The 17,571-nt window shown below is 36.4% G+C and overlaps 1 protein-coding gene across 12 annotated transcripts in view; it reads right to left on the bottom strand.

Moving 5' to 3' along the window:
* Positions 1-17,571, bottom strand: part of LOC100373979 (protein phosphatase 1 regulatory subunit 12A-like) — a 116,254-nt gene that overhangs the window by 7,776 nt on the left and 90,907 nt on the right. For all 12 annotated transcript variants that reach the window (XM_085506583.1, XM_085506585.1, XM_085506586.1 and 9 more), the window contains 4 exons: positions 5,994-6,040; positions 5,739-5,847; positions 5,473-5,634; positions 5,122-5,172 (listed from right to left, as the gene is read on the bottom strand). In XM_085506583.1, the coding sequence (XP_085362709.1) occupies positions 5,122-5,172; positions 5,473-5,634; positions 5,739-5,847; positions 5,994-6,040 (369 nt within the window). The remainder of the gene's footprint in view (positions 1-5,121; positions 5,173-5,472; positions 5,635-5,738; positions 5,848-5,993; positions 6,041-17,571) is intronic.

The following is a 17,571-nucleotide window of genomic DNA, read 5'->3' as shown; positions in this document are numbered from 1 at the left end:
AGGAAACTGAAGAAAACGCGTCAATCGTGCAGTGGCACGGGAAGTGATAAGTTTGACATTGACACAACATATTTTTCACCAGCAAAGCGTGGAAAAAGAAAGAAATCCAAAGCAAAGGAAACATTTGACGTCGGTGAGTTACCAGCCGAGCGTACCACGGACACCAGTGATAATAGTCCACTCAAGAAAAGGCGTAAAAAGAATAAGAACAAACGCAAGTCGGAGACTATCTCCTCTGTCAATGAACATGCGATTACAGAAGAAAACCGTTTGAAGGACTGGAGGGGCAAACCAGGAAGCAAACGTAAATCGAAGACAAACCGTAAAGTGGTTGAATCGCCAGCTGCCGACAAAGCAGATGCCGAAGAAACGGAAGTTGGTCACGCTGAAATACAACGTGCCGTCGAAGATGTGATACAATTTTTGCAAGACAATGTTTGCGATTCGGAACCGTCGACATCCGCCACAACTGCCAATGCAGAAAAGCAGGGGCCTGAACATATCGACCCAGCGAGTACGCAACAAAACGTCGATGTCACCAAAGAAATGGTACAAGAAAATGTATGCGATACAGAACAATCAACATTTGCGAGTTTCCCCGAAAAACAAACTATTAAAAACGTGTTGTGTATGCACACGCATCGCCAATGGACACGCGTGATGATGAACTTGTATTGGACGAAAAAACGGGTGAGCTACGACACAAAATACCAGATGACTTCATAGTTGCAACTGACGACGATACAGATTCAGAAATCGATGAAGATCGTGCTGAGAATGACGATTTTTTAGAGCAACTTTACCCACCTGTACTCGATAGAGACATTGAAATTGAATCCGATACAGAAATTGGTGCTACATTCGATTATGTTGCCTCCGGCACTGGTGAATGGAGAATGGCCACGGAGGAAGACGGCGATATATTTACTATTCCAGTTTTTGAACCCGAACCTGGACCAACTTTCGAACTGCCTTCATATGCTCGTGAGGTGGAATATTTCTACAAATTTATCCCACCAGAACTGATAGAACTGGCTTCTACCGAGACTAATAAATACGCCAAATATCATCAAAAATGCATTGCAAAAAAATTAAATGCCCGCTGGCGTAATACAAATTTCAGTGAAATGCAAGCATTCTTTGGTGTGATGATATGTATGGGTGTTGATCACAAATCAGCAATCAACGATTATTGGTTGAGTGACCCCTTTCTGCAGAACATGGGAATTGCATCAGTAATGACTCGGGCCAGATTTCAAATGCTAATGCGTTATTTCCATTTAGCTGATCCAGTAAATGACCCACGGCGGGATCCTGACATTGAACGTCGCCGTCAACGATCAGAGGCCGACCCGTTGTATAAAATCAACCCGTGGCTGAAACCCGTACTCGAAAATTGACGGCAATACTACCAGATGGGACAGGAAATTTCGATTGATGAGGGTATGATTAGATTCAAAGGACGGTCCAAGTTTAAGCAGAGATTGCCCCACAATCTCGACCGTGATGGCTTCAAAATATGGGAGGTGTGCGACTCGACAACGTCTTACATTGCAAACTTTGAACCATATTTGGGGGTGAAATATAAAACTACAATTGAGGGGAGAAAGAAAGAAACTGGGACAATCAAGAAGACAACACACCGGTTGCTACAGCCCTTCACAGAAAAAAAAACATATTCTTTTCTGTGATTCGCTTTTTACGTCAGTTAACACAGCCCTTGAATTACAAGACAAGGAAGTGTACATGGTCGGTAGTTTTAGCAGACGAAATCGGAAAACCATGCCGCCGCAATTAATTCCTGAAGGGAAAAGCAAGAAGCTGAAATTGAAAATTGGTGAAATGAAAGCAGCAACTAGACCGGACGACACTATCAATATTACTGCATACCAGGATGACAGCGCGCAAATATTGATTTTAAATACAGTCTATCCCCACTCGCTACGTCCGCAGAAGCAGTAGATGACGAGAGACACGTGCCTGTATCGTTACAATGTTACAGACATCACATGGGTGGCGTGGATCGTTCTAACCAAAGGCGAAAATACTATCACACGGGCAGAAAAAACAATCGTTGGTGGATCTACATGGCCTGTTACCTCATAGATGTTGCATTGGTCAATGCTTATGAATGTTTCAAGGCATTGAATCGCATGACTAAAGTAACGCACAAATTCTTCAATATCCGCACAGGTAAACAACTGATTGGTGGACACTCGAGTAGAATTCAAAAATCCATAAGAGAAGTTGGCTCTCTTCCAAGTAACACGTCATTTATTTGTAGTGAAAACATAGATTCGCACAAAATATGCAGACTATCCGGGCGTCAAAAATTGTGTAAGCAGTGCAGCAAGGACGGGAGAAAAACTGCGAGTGGCCGATTATCAGAAACATCAAAAGGATGCCCAATTTGTAAAGTTCACCTTCACGCGGGCGAATGTTTCGCTGCTTTTCATCACAACATGGCACTGAGGGGAAAACGCACCGTGGGAACACAAACACGAAGTACGGAAGAGCAGCCCTCGACATCAGGCAGACGCATGGGAGCAGCCCGCCGGGGTGGACGACTAAGAAAGGCGTACAACAAATAAATTTGGGACTTATTACAGCATCACAAACTGTACAATAGTTTGAGTTGGTGAAAATACGTTATCGTTAATTTAGTTTCATGCTCAGTCGGTATTTATACGTTTTAATGTCAGGATAGTTCATCGGGTCTAGTCGGTGGAAATACGTTTCTGCGTGAGTATATATACACGCCAAGTCCCTGCAGTTACGTTCTCGCTAGTTCGTTTTATTTCAAGTCGTTAAATATACGTTGAAATATTTAGTTGGTTAATGTGGTCATGTCGGTGAATATACGTTGTCGTGTGAAGGTAACCCCGATCAAGTCGTTGCAGTTACGTTCTCGTTCGTTTCAGTCTCAGTTTGAGTCGTTAAATATACGTTGTAAGTGTGGACTTACTCATACGGTCAAGTCGGTTAATATACGATAGAGCTTGAATATAACATCAGTTAAGTCACGGAAAGTACGTTGTAATATGTTACACATGTAGTTCAAGTCGTTGAATATACATTGCAATTTGAAATGTACGCTAACGGGTCGAGTACGTCAAACACGTTTTCCCCTGTACATGTCCCAAATATCCCCATACTCGCGCGTTTTTTTCTTCTTACTTCGAACTTGCATTCATGTAGTGACCTTATACTTGCTTGTAATGTGTTTTCAATTAAGCAATATTTATTTTAATGTTTAACACGTGTTTATTGAGACTGTACAAAGGGCAAAACATCGTTACTTAACGACAGTAAAAAATGTGTATTGAAATAAAACGTTGATTTTTTTTATACGAGAAATTGTTGTCCATGGTGGTAATGAAGTGTGTATGCAAACAGATTGCAAAAAATGTGAAAACTGTGGTCGATACAGTCTGTTAACTATGGCCTATTTTTGCAAAAATGTCTGGCAGGATAGCATGCACAGATGCTGGCTACTGGAGTGCATTGAATCATGACCGTTTTTCAACGACTTAACCTGATAGCGTGAAACTCCCCTGACCGGAAAAGGGTTAATCTGTCAATAAACTTTCCACTAATATTAGCCTTTAATCTGACATCTTCCACACTAATATTAGCTGTTAATCCGTTAATCTGACAACAGCCTTCAGACTATTAGCCTTTAATCTGTCAATAAGCTTTCCACTGATACTAGCCTTTAATCTGACAATAGCCTTCACACTAATAATAGCCTTTAAACTGACACTAGCCTTCACACTAATAATAGCCTTTAAACTGACACTAGCCTTTACACTAATAATAGCCTTTAATCTGACAATAGCCTTCACACTAATTTTAGCCTTTAATATCGGACAATAGTAGCCTTTAACCTGACAAAAGTATTTACTGATATTAGCCTTTAATCTGACAATAGCATTTACTGATATTAGCCTTTAATCTGACAATAGCATTTACTGATATTAGCCTTTAATCTGACAATAGCATTTACTGATATTAGCCTTTAATCTGACAATAGCATTTACTGATATTAGCCTTTAACCAGACAATAGCATTTACTGATATTAGCCTTTAACCTGACAATAGCATTTACTGATATTAGCCTTTAATCTGACAATAGCATTTACTGATATTAGCCTTTAACCTGACAATAGCATTTACTGATATTAGCCTTTAACCTGACAATAGCATTTACTGATATTAGCCTTTAACTGACAATAGCATTTACTGATATTAGCCTTTAATCTGACAATAGCATTTACTGATATTAGCCTTTAACCTGACAATAGCATTTACTGATATTAGCCTTTAACCAGACAATAGCATTTACTGATATTAGCCTTTAACCTGACAATAGCATTTACTGATATTAGCCTTTAACCTGACAATAGCATTTACTGATATTAGCCTTTAACCTGACAATAGCATTTACTGATATTAGCCTTTAACCTGACAATAGCATTTACTGATATTAGCCTTTAATCTGACAATAGCATTTACTGATGTTAGCCTTTAATCTGACAATAGCATTTACTGATATTAGCCTTTAACCTGACAATAGCATTTACTGATATTAGCCTTTAATCTGACAATAGCATTTACTGATATTAGCCTTTAATCTGACAATAGCATTTACTGATATCAGCCTTTAATCTGACAATAGCATTTACTGATATTAGCCTTTAATCTGACAATAGCATTTACTGATATTAGCCTTTAACTGACAATAGCATTTACTGATATTAGCCTTTAACCTGACAATAGCATTTACTGATATTAGCCTTTAATCTGACAATAGCATTTACTGATATTAGCCTTTAATCTGACAATAGCATTTACTGATATCAGCCTTTAATCTGACAATAGCATTTAATGATATTAGCCTTTAACCTGACAATAGCATTTACTGATATTAGCCTTTAATCTGACAATAGCATTTACTGATATCAGCCTTTAACCTGACAATAGCATTTACTGATATCAGCCTTTAATCTGACAATAGCATTTACTGATATTAGCCTTTAATCTGACAATAGCATTTATTTGCATTTAATATGTGACTGTATATTAATAATTAATAATATTATATTGTTCACATTAGCTTACCTTAAGTTCTTCTTCCATTTCTGATATTTTTCTTTCAAGTGCTCGCTTTTCCTGTCAGAAAATAAAAATGTGAACATGATCATGCCCATGTATGATACAACTGTAACCAGCACCCTCTAGTTTAACTTTCAACGATGATTTGTCAAGTATGGGAAGAAAAAATGGTTTGGATGATCATCACTAGAACATGAACAGGAACATGAACACCAATATCACAATAGCGAGCATTTCAAATTACAGCCTAAGTAGTTTATGCAGTCTTTGTAGCAATACAATTGGAGCACAGAGGCAAAGCAGCATACTGCAGCCAAAATTCATTACCCCATCCCTACTGAATGAAGGTGTACTAACCCTTTTTTCATTTTCTAGTGCCCTCGTAGTTGACCTGTCTTCATTCCGATCTGATTTCTGCAATGCTTTTTCTAATTGAACTTTGTTTTCTGTTAATTCAAGTTGCGTTTCTCGTAGTTTGTCTTGCACTTTGTCATATTTTTCAACTTGAGACTCAAAAAGCTGCAAAGAAAAAAAAGAACGAACACATAAAGGAAAATAGTTTTTAAAGAAATTTGTAAATGAAGAAAGATGTTATTTAAAGAAGAATATTGACAAATACTTACCTTTTTACAATTAAGGCAAGGAGTTCCCGTTATAGTTTCATCTTTTTTATCTTTATCTTCTAAAACACCATATCGTCGACTGTAACGATCAGTTATTGATGACGAATACCTGTCAACAAACATACAATTATTAATCAGACAGCACAGAGAGCCTTCTCTAATGTTCCCCTTTATCATCAAGAAAATCTACTTTGACTTTTCATAATATTAAATAAAATTCTTTTGTAACAGATTTGAAGAAGTACAATGTCTTACCTTGAGGAACCTGAGCCTGCTCTATGGGTATACCGGTCTGCTATACTCTGCATGAAACAAACAAAACAAGTTGAAGAAAACTATACATTTTTATAGAAATGTACATGAACCAAAAATCACATTTACTATATACTGAATCAGTAAAAGATTACTTATTTTGAGCACATACATGTATGCTACTAAATAATAGAACATATTTATTTGAGCAACGTAATATAACAAACACATAGACTTTAAACACATTTTGATATACATGTATGTATATAGTTATTGGCAATTACAGACAGCATTATTTATTCTGCCGATACTATTGTTGATATCTTCCTTCTAAATAAAACAGGGTATATACAGCACATTACATTGCATTGCATTGCATTGCATTACACCACAACATCTCATCTCACTACATACATTGCATCGCTTCATATCACTTTATGTTTCATTGCATCACCTCACCTCATGTTTCATTGCCTTGCATCACCTATTGTCACCTTACATTACAATGCGTCACATTGCATCGCATCACCTTACATTACAATGCGTCACATTGCATTGCATCGCATCACCTTACATTACAATGTGTCACATTGCATCGCATCACCTTACATTACAATGCGTCACATTGCATTGCATCACATCACCTTACATTACAATGCGTCACATTGCATCGCATCACCTTACATTACAATGCGTCACATTGCATTGCATCGCATCACCTTACATTACAATGCGTCACATTGCATCGCATCACCTTACATTACAATGCATTGCATCGCATCACATAACAATGCATCACATCACCTCATGTCACATTGCATCGCATCACCTTACATTACAATGCATCGCATTACCTTACATTACAATGCATCGCATCACCTTACATTACAATGCATTGCATCGCATAACAATGCATCGCATCGCATCACCTCATGTCACATTGCATCGCATCACCTTACATTACAATGCATCGCATTGCATCACCTTACATTACAATGCATCTCATCACCTAATGTGAAGCAATGCAAAGTGACTTCACATGACATTGCATTATGTTACATTATACATGTACAAAATCATCAAGACAATTATTAACCTAATTGCTATTTTATACTTTGTCACACATTGGATTAGAAGTGTGCTAATTTACAGACAGTATATCAACAGTTATTTTGATGAAACACAAACATTTATCTTTTCCAATACTGAGACAAATTACTCACACAACACACTGAAACTAAAAATACGTTAATTTTTGATAACCAGATATCTCAATTCAATTTATTTGTGTTACTTTTTACTGTTGCTGGTGATCAAACCCAACAGCATCCATGCTTATATGGAGTTATAATTCTTGGCATTTTCCAAATTATCATGCACTGGGTGATTAAAGGTTATGATTCATCATTATCATAGACAATAATAACTTCATCTCTTACTACCCTCCCACCAGAATTAGACCCTGTTGGAATAAACAAGTAAATGCTATTCCAACCTAATTTAAAATAAAATAGATAATTACACACCCTTTAATGGTTCACAAGTTACCAACTATCAAAATTGAACCCCGAATGTATTATTATTACTAAATTCTAAAACAAATGCCATTTTCAGATTGAGAAACTCTTATTTGAAAAACAAAATGAGACACATCAAGGTCCCCTAATGTCTGATGTTTGTACTGAGTTTGAACAAAATGTGTCCAAACAAGTGATCCGGTTCTGTGTCCATCAATGATCTAACTTTCTAATAGACGTTATTTGAAATAAAATTTTATTTAATGGGCATGTTTAAATCTAAGAAAGCTTAAAGAGAACTCAACTGCTATATCCTGAGTATAAGAAGGCACATGAATTAGGGAATATTTACAATTAATTACAAATTCAAGATTAGCCTTTTAAACAAGATGCCTGGTGGCTAATATACACTGTAGCGTGACCCTGAGAGCCACAACATAAAAGCAATCTGATCCACAGTATTGAGTTTTACAATGCTGACAACAAACTATTGGAAGCACAAAAAAAAACAATTTCTGATTTTTCTCCATGGCACCTATGTTCTAACCTTTTCACCACTAGCTCCCGCTTTTCATCAGAAATTCACAAAAAAGTCTTGTTTATAGTTCAAGTTTTCTGTCAGAAGACTGGAACAAAATTAGCCAAATTTGTTCAAAATTGACTTAAATTGTGTCTGTTTGCTCCAAAATTAAGGTTTATTTCTAGAAATATTGAAGAATATAAGAAAAAGGTACGAAAAAGTCTGGTAGTGAAAAGATTAAATGTAAAAAAAAGGTTATTGAGATAACAGAACAGTGTTCCCTCTAAGCATCAGGTGAGATAAGAGAACAGTGTTCCCTCTAAGCATCAGGTGAGATAACAGAACAGTGTTCCCTCTAAGCATCAGGTGAGATAACAGAACAGTGTTCCCTCTAAGCATCAGGTGAGATAACAGAACAGTGTTCCCTCTAAGCATCAGGTGAGATAAGAGAACAGTGTTCCCTCTAAGCATCAGGTGAGATAAGAGAACAGTGTTCCCTCTAAGCATCAGGTGAGATAACAGAACAGTGTTCCCTCTAAGCATCAGGTGAGATAAGAGAACAGTGTTCCCTCTAAGCATCAGGTGAGATAAGAGAACAGTGTTCCCTCTAAGCATCAGGTGAGATAACAGAACAGTGTTCCCTCTAAGCATCAGGTGAGATAACAGAACAGTGTTCCCTCTAAGCATCAGGCGAGATAACAGAACAGTGTTCCCTCTAAGCATCAGGTGAGATAACAGAACAGTGTTCCCTCTAAGCATCAGGTGAGATAACAGAACAGTGTTCCCTCTAAGCATCAGGTGAGATAACAGAACAGTGTTCCCTCTAAGCATCAGGTGAGATAAGAGAACAGTGTTCCCTCTAAGCATCAGGTGAGATAACAGAACAGTGTTCCCTCTAAGCATCAGGTGACATTTGCAGTCTGAGAAACATTTCTTTTAATTTCATAAGTTTTGTATTCAAATGATTCAAGGTGTTTTTTTGAAATGAAATCACAACATTTCACAGTGACAAAACAACAGGTACCCAGATGACATTCTGCTGAAGGTACCCGAATGACATTCTGCTGAAGGTACCTGAATGACATTCTATAAAGGTACTCAGATGACATTCTGCTGAAGGTACTCAGATGACATTCTGCTGAAGGTACCTGAATGACATTCTGCTGAAGGTACCTGAATGACATTCTGCTGAAGGTACCTGAATGACATTCTGCTGAAGGTACCTGAATGACATTCTGCTGAAGGTACCTGAATGACATTCCGCTGAAGGTACCCAGATGACATTATATAAAGGTACCCAGATGACATTCTGCTGAAGGTACCTGAATGACATTCTGCTGAAGGTACCCAAATGACATTTTATAAAGGTACCTAAATGACATTTTATAAAGGTACCTAAATGACATTTTATAAAGGTACCTAAATGACATTCTATAAAGGTACCCGGATGACATTCTGCTGAAGGTACCCGGATGACATTCTGCTGAAGGTACCCAGATGACATTCTGCTGAAGGTACCCAGATGACATTCTGCTGAAGGTACCCAGATGACATTCTGCTGAAGGTACCCAGATGACATTCTGCTGAAGGTACCCAGATGACATTCTATAAAGGTACCCAGATGACATTCTATAAAGGTACCCAGGTGACATTCTATAAAGGTGCCCGGAGGACATTCTATAAAGGTGCCCAAATGACATTCTATAAAGGTACCCGGATGACATTCTATAAAGGTACCCGGATGACATTCTATAAAGGTACCCAAATGACATTCTATAAAGGTACCCAAATGACATTCTATAAAGGTACCCAAATGACATTCTATAAAGGTACCCAAATGACATTCTATAAAGGTACCCGGATGACATTCTATAAAGGTACCCGGATGACATTCTATAAAGGTACCCAAATGACATTCTATAAAGGCACACAGATTACATTCTATAAAGGTACCCGGATGACATTCTATAAAGGTACCCGGATGACATTCTATAAAGGTACCCGGATGACATTCTATAAAGGTACCCAAATTACATTCTATAAAGGTACCCGGATGACATTCTATAAAGGTACCCAAATGACATTCTATAAAGGTACCCGGATGACATTCTATAAAGGTACCCAAATGACATTCTATAAAGGTACCCAAATGACATTCTATAAAGGTACCCAAATGACATTCTATAAAGGTACCCAAATGACATTCTATAAAGGTACCCAAATGACATTCTATAAAGGTACCCAGATGACATTCTATAAAGGTACCCAGATGACATTCTGCTGAAGGTATCTGAATGACATTCTGCTGAAGGTACCTGAATGACATTCTGCTGACGGTACCTGAATGACATTCTGCTGAAGGTACCTGAATGACATTCTGCTGAAGGTACCTGAATGACATTCTGCTGAAGGTACCTGATTGACATTCCGCTGAAGGTACCCAGATGACATTCTATAAAGGTACCCAAATGACATTCTATAAAGGTACCCAAATGACATTCTATAAAGTTACCCAGATCACATTCTGCTGAAGGTACCCAGATCACATTCTATAATGGTACCTAAATGACATTCTATGAAGATATCCAGATGACATTCTATAAAGGCACACAGATTACATTCTATAAAGGCACCCAAATGACATTCTATAAAGGTACACAGATGACATTCTATGAAGGTACCCAGATGACATTCTATAAAGGTACCGGGATGACATTCTATAAAGGTACCCAGATGACATTCTATAAAGGTACCCGGATGACATTCTATAAAGGTATCCAGATGACATTCTATAAAGGTACCCAAATGACATTCAATAAAGGTACCCAAATGACATTCTATAAAGGTACCCAAATGACATTCTATAAAGGTACCCAAATGACATTCTATAAAGGTACCCGGATGACATTCTATAAAGGTATCCAGATGACATTCTATAAAGGTACCCAAATGACATTCAATAAAGGTACCCAGATGACATTCTATAAAGGTACCCAAATGACATTCTATAAAGGTACCCGGATGACATTCTATAAAGGTATCCAGATGACATTCTATAAAGGTACCCAAATGACATTCTATAAAGGTACCCGGATGACATTCTATAAAGGTATCCAGATGACATTCTATAAAGGTACCCAAATGACATTCAATAAAGATACCGGATTACATTCTGCTGAAGGTACCAATATTACATTCTGTTGGTACCCAGTAGATAATCTGTTAAAGGCATTAAGATTACATCCTGCTAGCTGACAAAGCCAGATTTTAGCAGTTGACTTGACAGTATTGAAATATCAAACAGCTGTAATATTGTGATCTAGATCAAGGAATGCACATTGAAATTGGGATCATAAACCTAGAAGAAACTACATCTTCACTATCCCATGTTAGTAGGTTATTCAGCAGCTGTAACACAAGTTATTCATAGAATGCAGATACTTCACTGATCTGTCACTAAACTATTTCAAAGCAGCCACCAAGAACAGGGTGGCTTCAGGAAAGCAAACACAGGTGATAATTAGGACCAATGTCTATTCACAAACAATATCTAATTGTTGATACAATAACCTGTTAAGCAAGCACAGATGACCCTTGACCTCGGTGGAAACAGATCAAACTAAGAAAAGGTCAAGAACATGACACTATGCCAAAGTTGACAATAGAAGTAGTCAAAACAAGTTTTCATCAATAGAAATACTACAACACAGAGTTCAACAAACTGAATTGTAAAAACAGAAGTTTAAATGAATCATAATTTTTACAGTAATTAAAGAAAAGGACGTAAGAAAAATGAGAATTACAAAACAACCCTCTATTTTTGCTTGGAATAACTCAGACAGTACGCCACGCTGCGCTTCGGTCGATACTGCCGCTGTACTGTCTTCGTGCATACTTTGAGGTATCTTTGTAATAACCTTATAATATGTTCCAGTGTTGTAACTCACAATTTTACTAATATGTTTTGGCAAACAGGTTTTATTTATATTACCTCTTACCAACTCTACTGGGTACAAGTTAACCAAAGTTTGATAATGTAGGATACATGTGCAGAATGCTATATTGGTACATGCATGCACAGATAGAATTCAGAATAGCTTATATTATGAGAGTGAACCAAGTACATCCACAGGTCAGTGACACAACAGAGCCCTCTATAGGTTAAGAATGGAGATCAAGTATAAGTGGTTACTAATTGAAGTTGTGTGACAGACATTTTCACACCTGAAATTAAGACGGCGTCTCGCTGAAGGATTTTTTAAAAGAAGGTATAGACATTGATGATCTGCAAAAAGTGTTTTAGCAACAGGGGGTTGGATTAACTTTAAAATTTTAATTGATGATTTAAGGGCATTCACAGAAACAACTTTTTGTGATGGAAATTGTGATGTCAATGACCCCACTGAAATGTTTACTGTTACAAAGTTTTATGATTTTTCAAGTCGAGCAAAATCGATGAATATTAAAGTGATCTATTGTGATTCAAGTGATTCTTTTTCTACTTGTATTACCAAACTTTAAATGATATCTGTTTTATATACACTTTATGCAAATTATAATCCTTGATAACACATCAGGATTGACCTCTACATCAACAAAATACCTAGAATTGAAACTCAAGCTGATCACGACAAGATATCGCCCTGAAAGCTGCCGGACACTACTACGCACAAATAATCAGGAAATGTTAGCACAAGATAAACAAAACTGACACCATGTTCAAACCGCATACCAAGACATGTAGCACAACAAAATTAATAAATAACTTGGGTTCTTAAACCAAAGCATATATTGATTCAGTGCATCCAGGTATAAGTGAAGTGAATTTCCGACGTACGTATGTTCGTACATATCAAATGAAATGTAACACGGATACATTAATCTTTCCAATCATGCATTACTGGGTTTATTGGTCAATTCCAAAGAACATATTTTTAAGGTTATCTGAAAGTAGCACTACTTCAAAATTTTATGATAGACTACCTTTACTCACAGATTGATAACTATGTAACTGTTGGAGGAGTTATTTAGAATGTCATGACCTCCATACAATCCATAGGTCAAAGGTCATATAATGATGCACACCATTACTTTTGACTATATTTGATAGCAGATACTGTCTAGTCAAAATCTGCAGGGGGTTTTTGATTTAAGAGCAGTCACAGAAACAATGTTTCGGGATAGAAATTGTGATGTCAGGTCTCAATGACCCCAGTGAACTGTTCACTGCTTTTAAGTCTGGCAAATTTATGAAAATTAAAGTGACCTCTTGTACATGTGTGAAGTTCAAACACTATCTGTCATATGTGAAATATAGAGTCAGATGAATGGTCTGTCAGAGGTCAATCCATAAATCTACATTTTTGAACTAAAACTAGTGTTTTGCACACAATTTCATTGAGACTCTCTCAACCTATGAAGGGTACTTACTCCTTAGTAGACGGATGTTTACATGGATTATATGGTACTTCTAGCAAGACACAGTTCTTTCAATAAGTACCTAAACATTGTGTTCATAAACATTACATCCACTGTACTTATAGCTGGGTGACAGAGTGAAAACATTCTATTTTATTACTCTACTCTCATAGCATAGTAAATCCCATAAACAGGATGAATCAATGAAACTATCACAACTTGTGTATAGTGCCATAAAATAAAAGCACCACCTCAAAGAACAGATCAATGTCATTTGAGTTCAAACAAAATGACCCTGAAGGCAAGACAGGTGGCTGTTAGATGTAAACAATGATAGAAATATGCTTTACATTGTCGCATTTATTTTTGTATACTTTGTGGCAATCAAACTTTAACACAGGTCATAGTGTCTTTCACAACATTCAATCATCTTGCATGACCTCAATGGTCAATTATGTCTAGTAGAAAGCACTTTACATTATACGCCTTCCAAATCATACTTTATAGGTGTGACAAGATCACGATGACATGTTTCTCTTGCATTTTAAAAGGCAACAAACAAATTTCCTAACAGATAATTCTGTTTAAAAATGCATTTTGATAAAAACAGAATATATAGTAAGTGATATTCAATAATCGATTTCAAGTAACTGTTGTAGTAGCTCATTTGAAACGGGTGCATTTATTGTTAATCATAAATGCGTCAGTGATTGCAATCTGTCAAGAATGTCCAGGCATTCGTAGCAGTTTATTCTGTTACTGTGAAATACTTTATTTTAGCTGGAATTAATTTTCGCTGAAAAGGCCATTTGGATGTTGTGTATGGAATTTATTTTCACTGATTTTTGATGAGTTGAATGTGAAATGTAGGAAAAAAGTTATATTCACTAGACTTGGTCCCATTTGGTTTGGGAAGGCAGATCTTCATGATTTTGATGTATTATATACATTAAAATGGCTACCATTAGACAATCATAAACCAAATGTATGTGTATGACATGATGTATATGAAAAGTTGGAACATGACTGGTCAAGGCATGTTAAAGATATGGCTCTTGAACAGCATTCAACAAAACAAAATGTTTGCCAGTTGGCCATTTTGAGTCCAATTTGAGAAATAAGTTTAAACAAAATCCATTCATACACGACAGAGATGTGGTTCCAGAATGGTAGAAATGCTCAACTGTTTTTCATTAATTTTTAGCACAAATACAGCCACCTTATGCATACATATCGTATATCAATACTCAAAATTATTATCCACACTTTAGTAATGATTTTACTGTTGACATAACTGTGATGATTTTATTGATTCTCATACTGCATAGGTATAGTAGTGACAGTGTGTCTAAAAGTGTTGTCTAAAAGTCACTGATCAGAGTGAAATTTTGTCAGAAAGAAGTTCAAATTCCTCAGTAAAATTGGACATTTTGAAAACATTCATTTTAATTTCATGGATTTTGTATTTTGTGACTAGATTCAAAGTTTTTTGGAATGAGATCATAAGAGAGTGAACACTGACACTGAAGAAGAGAAAGAAAGAAGCAATGAAATGATAAAGAAATGAATTTATTTCTAAAAAGTACAAGATTAAAATGAGAGAGCAAGGTGAAAACAAAATTTGTAAAACTCACAAGTTTATATATAAAGAAGGTCATGAGATTAGTAATGAGAGCATACAGCAAAGACACAAACATGCATGACATGTATGCATTTTAAGACAGTTTTAATAATGCTTTGACTAATGATACTGAACAAAATTTAGAAGTGTACCATAACAGCCATCTACAGAGCTATATACCAAGACGATGTGAATTCAACCCACAGTTATGTACTGTAAAATACTTTATTTTCGCTTTGAATTAATTTTCGTTGAAGGAATGATTCAGTGAAAATAAATTCCAGCGAACATACTCTTTTTCCTATATTTTACAGTAAATACCACTGGCACAGTGTAATAAACTATTAACAAAGCTACAAGGATAATGATTCCCTCACTGGTATATATAAAGTCATTGTGTTACATTATAAAGGATTATATTACATTTTTTGTTTATTTTGAAAGGGAAAGGAGGTTGTACCATAGACCCTAAGAGGGTCTATGGTTGTACCAAAACAAGTATCTTAATTCCACTAACTTCTCATTTAGGATGTCAAACAACAAATTACCAGATGTATGAACCCAAATTATCTTGGGTCAGTTAAGGTTAACAATTCATTGAGAAATCAGTGAAACAACATAAAAACAATACATAAGTACATGTAACTTTACAAACACCAGGCCTAATTTATGACAATTTCAGTCTTAACCAATCAGGAATAATCTTACAATCATCTGGGGGTAACTGATGTCAACTTTAGTAATGACCAATCAAGAATAACTTTACAACCATCTGGGGTAACTGATGGCAACTTAAGAATTGGCCAAGAAGAAAACTCTTACAATAATGGCTAACTTATGTGAACTTGACTTTCAACCATTAATTAATGATGGTTGAAAATAGAAAGACCTGAATTGCAGTAAAAATAACTGTGAACAAGACTCTTCAGTAGGGAGGAAGTTGTGATGTGCCAGGAATGATTACTGGTTGACAAGTCTAAAAAATTAGGAAATTGTGAAAGATAAATGAAAGTGATGTTACAGGAATGATTATTGGTCAACAAGTCCTAACATGTGACACAACATGGGTCATTGACCAATAAGAACACACCTAGTAAACCTTTGTTTTATGGGTCAGTGCCATGTGATTCAAGCTGTTCTTTACACTCATTCACGCTCTACACACACACCAACAATAAACATAGGAAGTGGCTGTTCCATAACAGACCACAGATGAGTATCAAATACTACTGAACTTACTGTACAATCGCACCAGAACAACTTATCACCAAGGATTTCTTTTTTTTTTTTAGAACAAGTATTCTGATTTCTTCAAATCTTTTTTGTTAACACAAATATTATAGGCTGTATAGCCAACACAATGATGCCCAATACAATCATGTTAGGAACAATTCAATTTCCACAGAACTAATTTACATAGTAGATGGTGATTGTTCATAACAGGAAGCAGAATTTGGAGTAGCTGATAAGACTCTTGGTGGACATGTTTCTTTCATTTGATTTTTGATAATCTATTGTACAGTGTTCTTTCAGTGACCATGTTTCTTTGTTGGTGCAGCTATTTCTAAGTTAACAATGGTAGCACATCAGTACAATACACATCACGTTTTATTTGTTAACGTAACAAGACACGATACCAGTTTTTAATTTAAGGTGATTGGAACCAAACTGAGATTTCAACAAATTTGCACAACTGATAATACATCGCCCTGACAACCATGGCAACAACATCAGTGTGATAAAACAAGCAGCCTGTCGACCGAGATAGCTCCACTGTTAGCAATACACATTTTAATTAAAGAACTGAAGATATCATTAGAAAATGAACAATATGTATAGTATAAAAGCAATCGGACTTTTAACAATTAGTCAAAAATAAATATCACTTTTTACCAAAAATAACAAAATTATTCTCCAAAATCAGAAAATTTAAAATATAATCACAAAATGAACAAATCTGAGAGAGGTCCACATGTAGTACCTATATATGTAATATCAAAGCAATTGGACTTGCGGTTTTTAACTGCTAACACAATGGTCAGTGGTTACACACTGTGAACTCAATGGTCAGTTGTTACACTGTGAACACGATGGTCAGTGGTTACACTGTGAACACAATGGTCAGCGGTTACACTGTGAACACAATGGTCAGCGGTTACACCGTGAACTCAATGGTCAGTGGTTACACCGTGAACTCAATGGTCAGTGGTTACACCGTGAACTCAATGGTCAGTGGTTACACCGTGAACACAATGGTCAGCGGTTACACTGTGAACTCAATGGTCAGTGGTTACACAGTGTGAACACAATGGTCAGTGGTTACACAGTGTGAACACAATGGTCAGAGGTTACACAGTGTGAACACAATGGTCAGTGGTTACACAGTGTGAACACAATGGTCAGTGGTTACACACTGAACACAATGGTCAGTGGTTACACACTGAACACAATGGTCAGTGGTTACACACTGAACACAATGGTCAATGGTTACACTGTGAACACAAT

Source organism: Saccoglossus kowalevskii, chromosome 12 (genome assembly GCF_978046115.1).
Source record: "Saccoglossus kowalevskii chromosome 12, keSacKowa6.1, whole genome shotgun sequence".
Taxonomy (NCBI): domain Eukaryota; kingdom Metazoa; phylum Hemichordata; class Enteropneusta; family Harrimaniidae; genus Saccoglossus; species Saccoglossus kowalevskii.
Note: the sequence above shows the minus strand (reverse complement) of the source record. Positions and strands in the feature narration are given on the sequence as shown.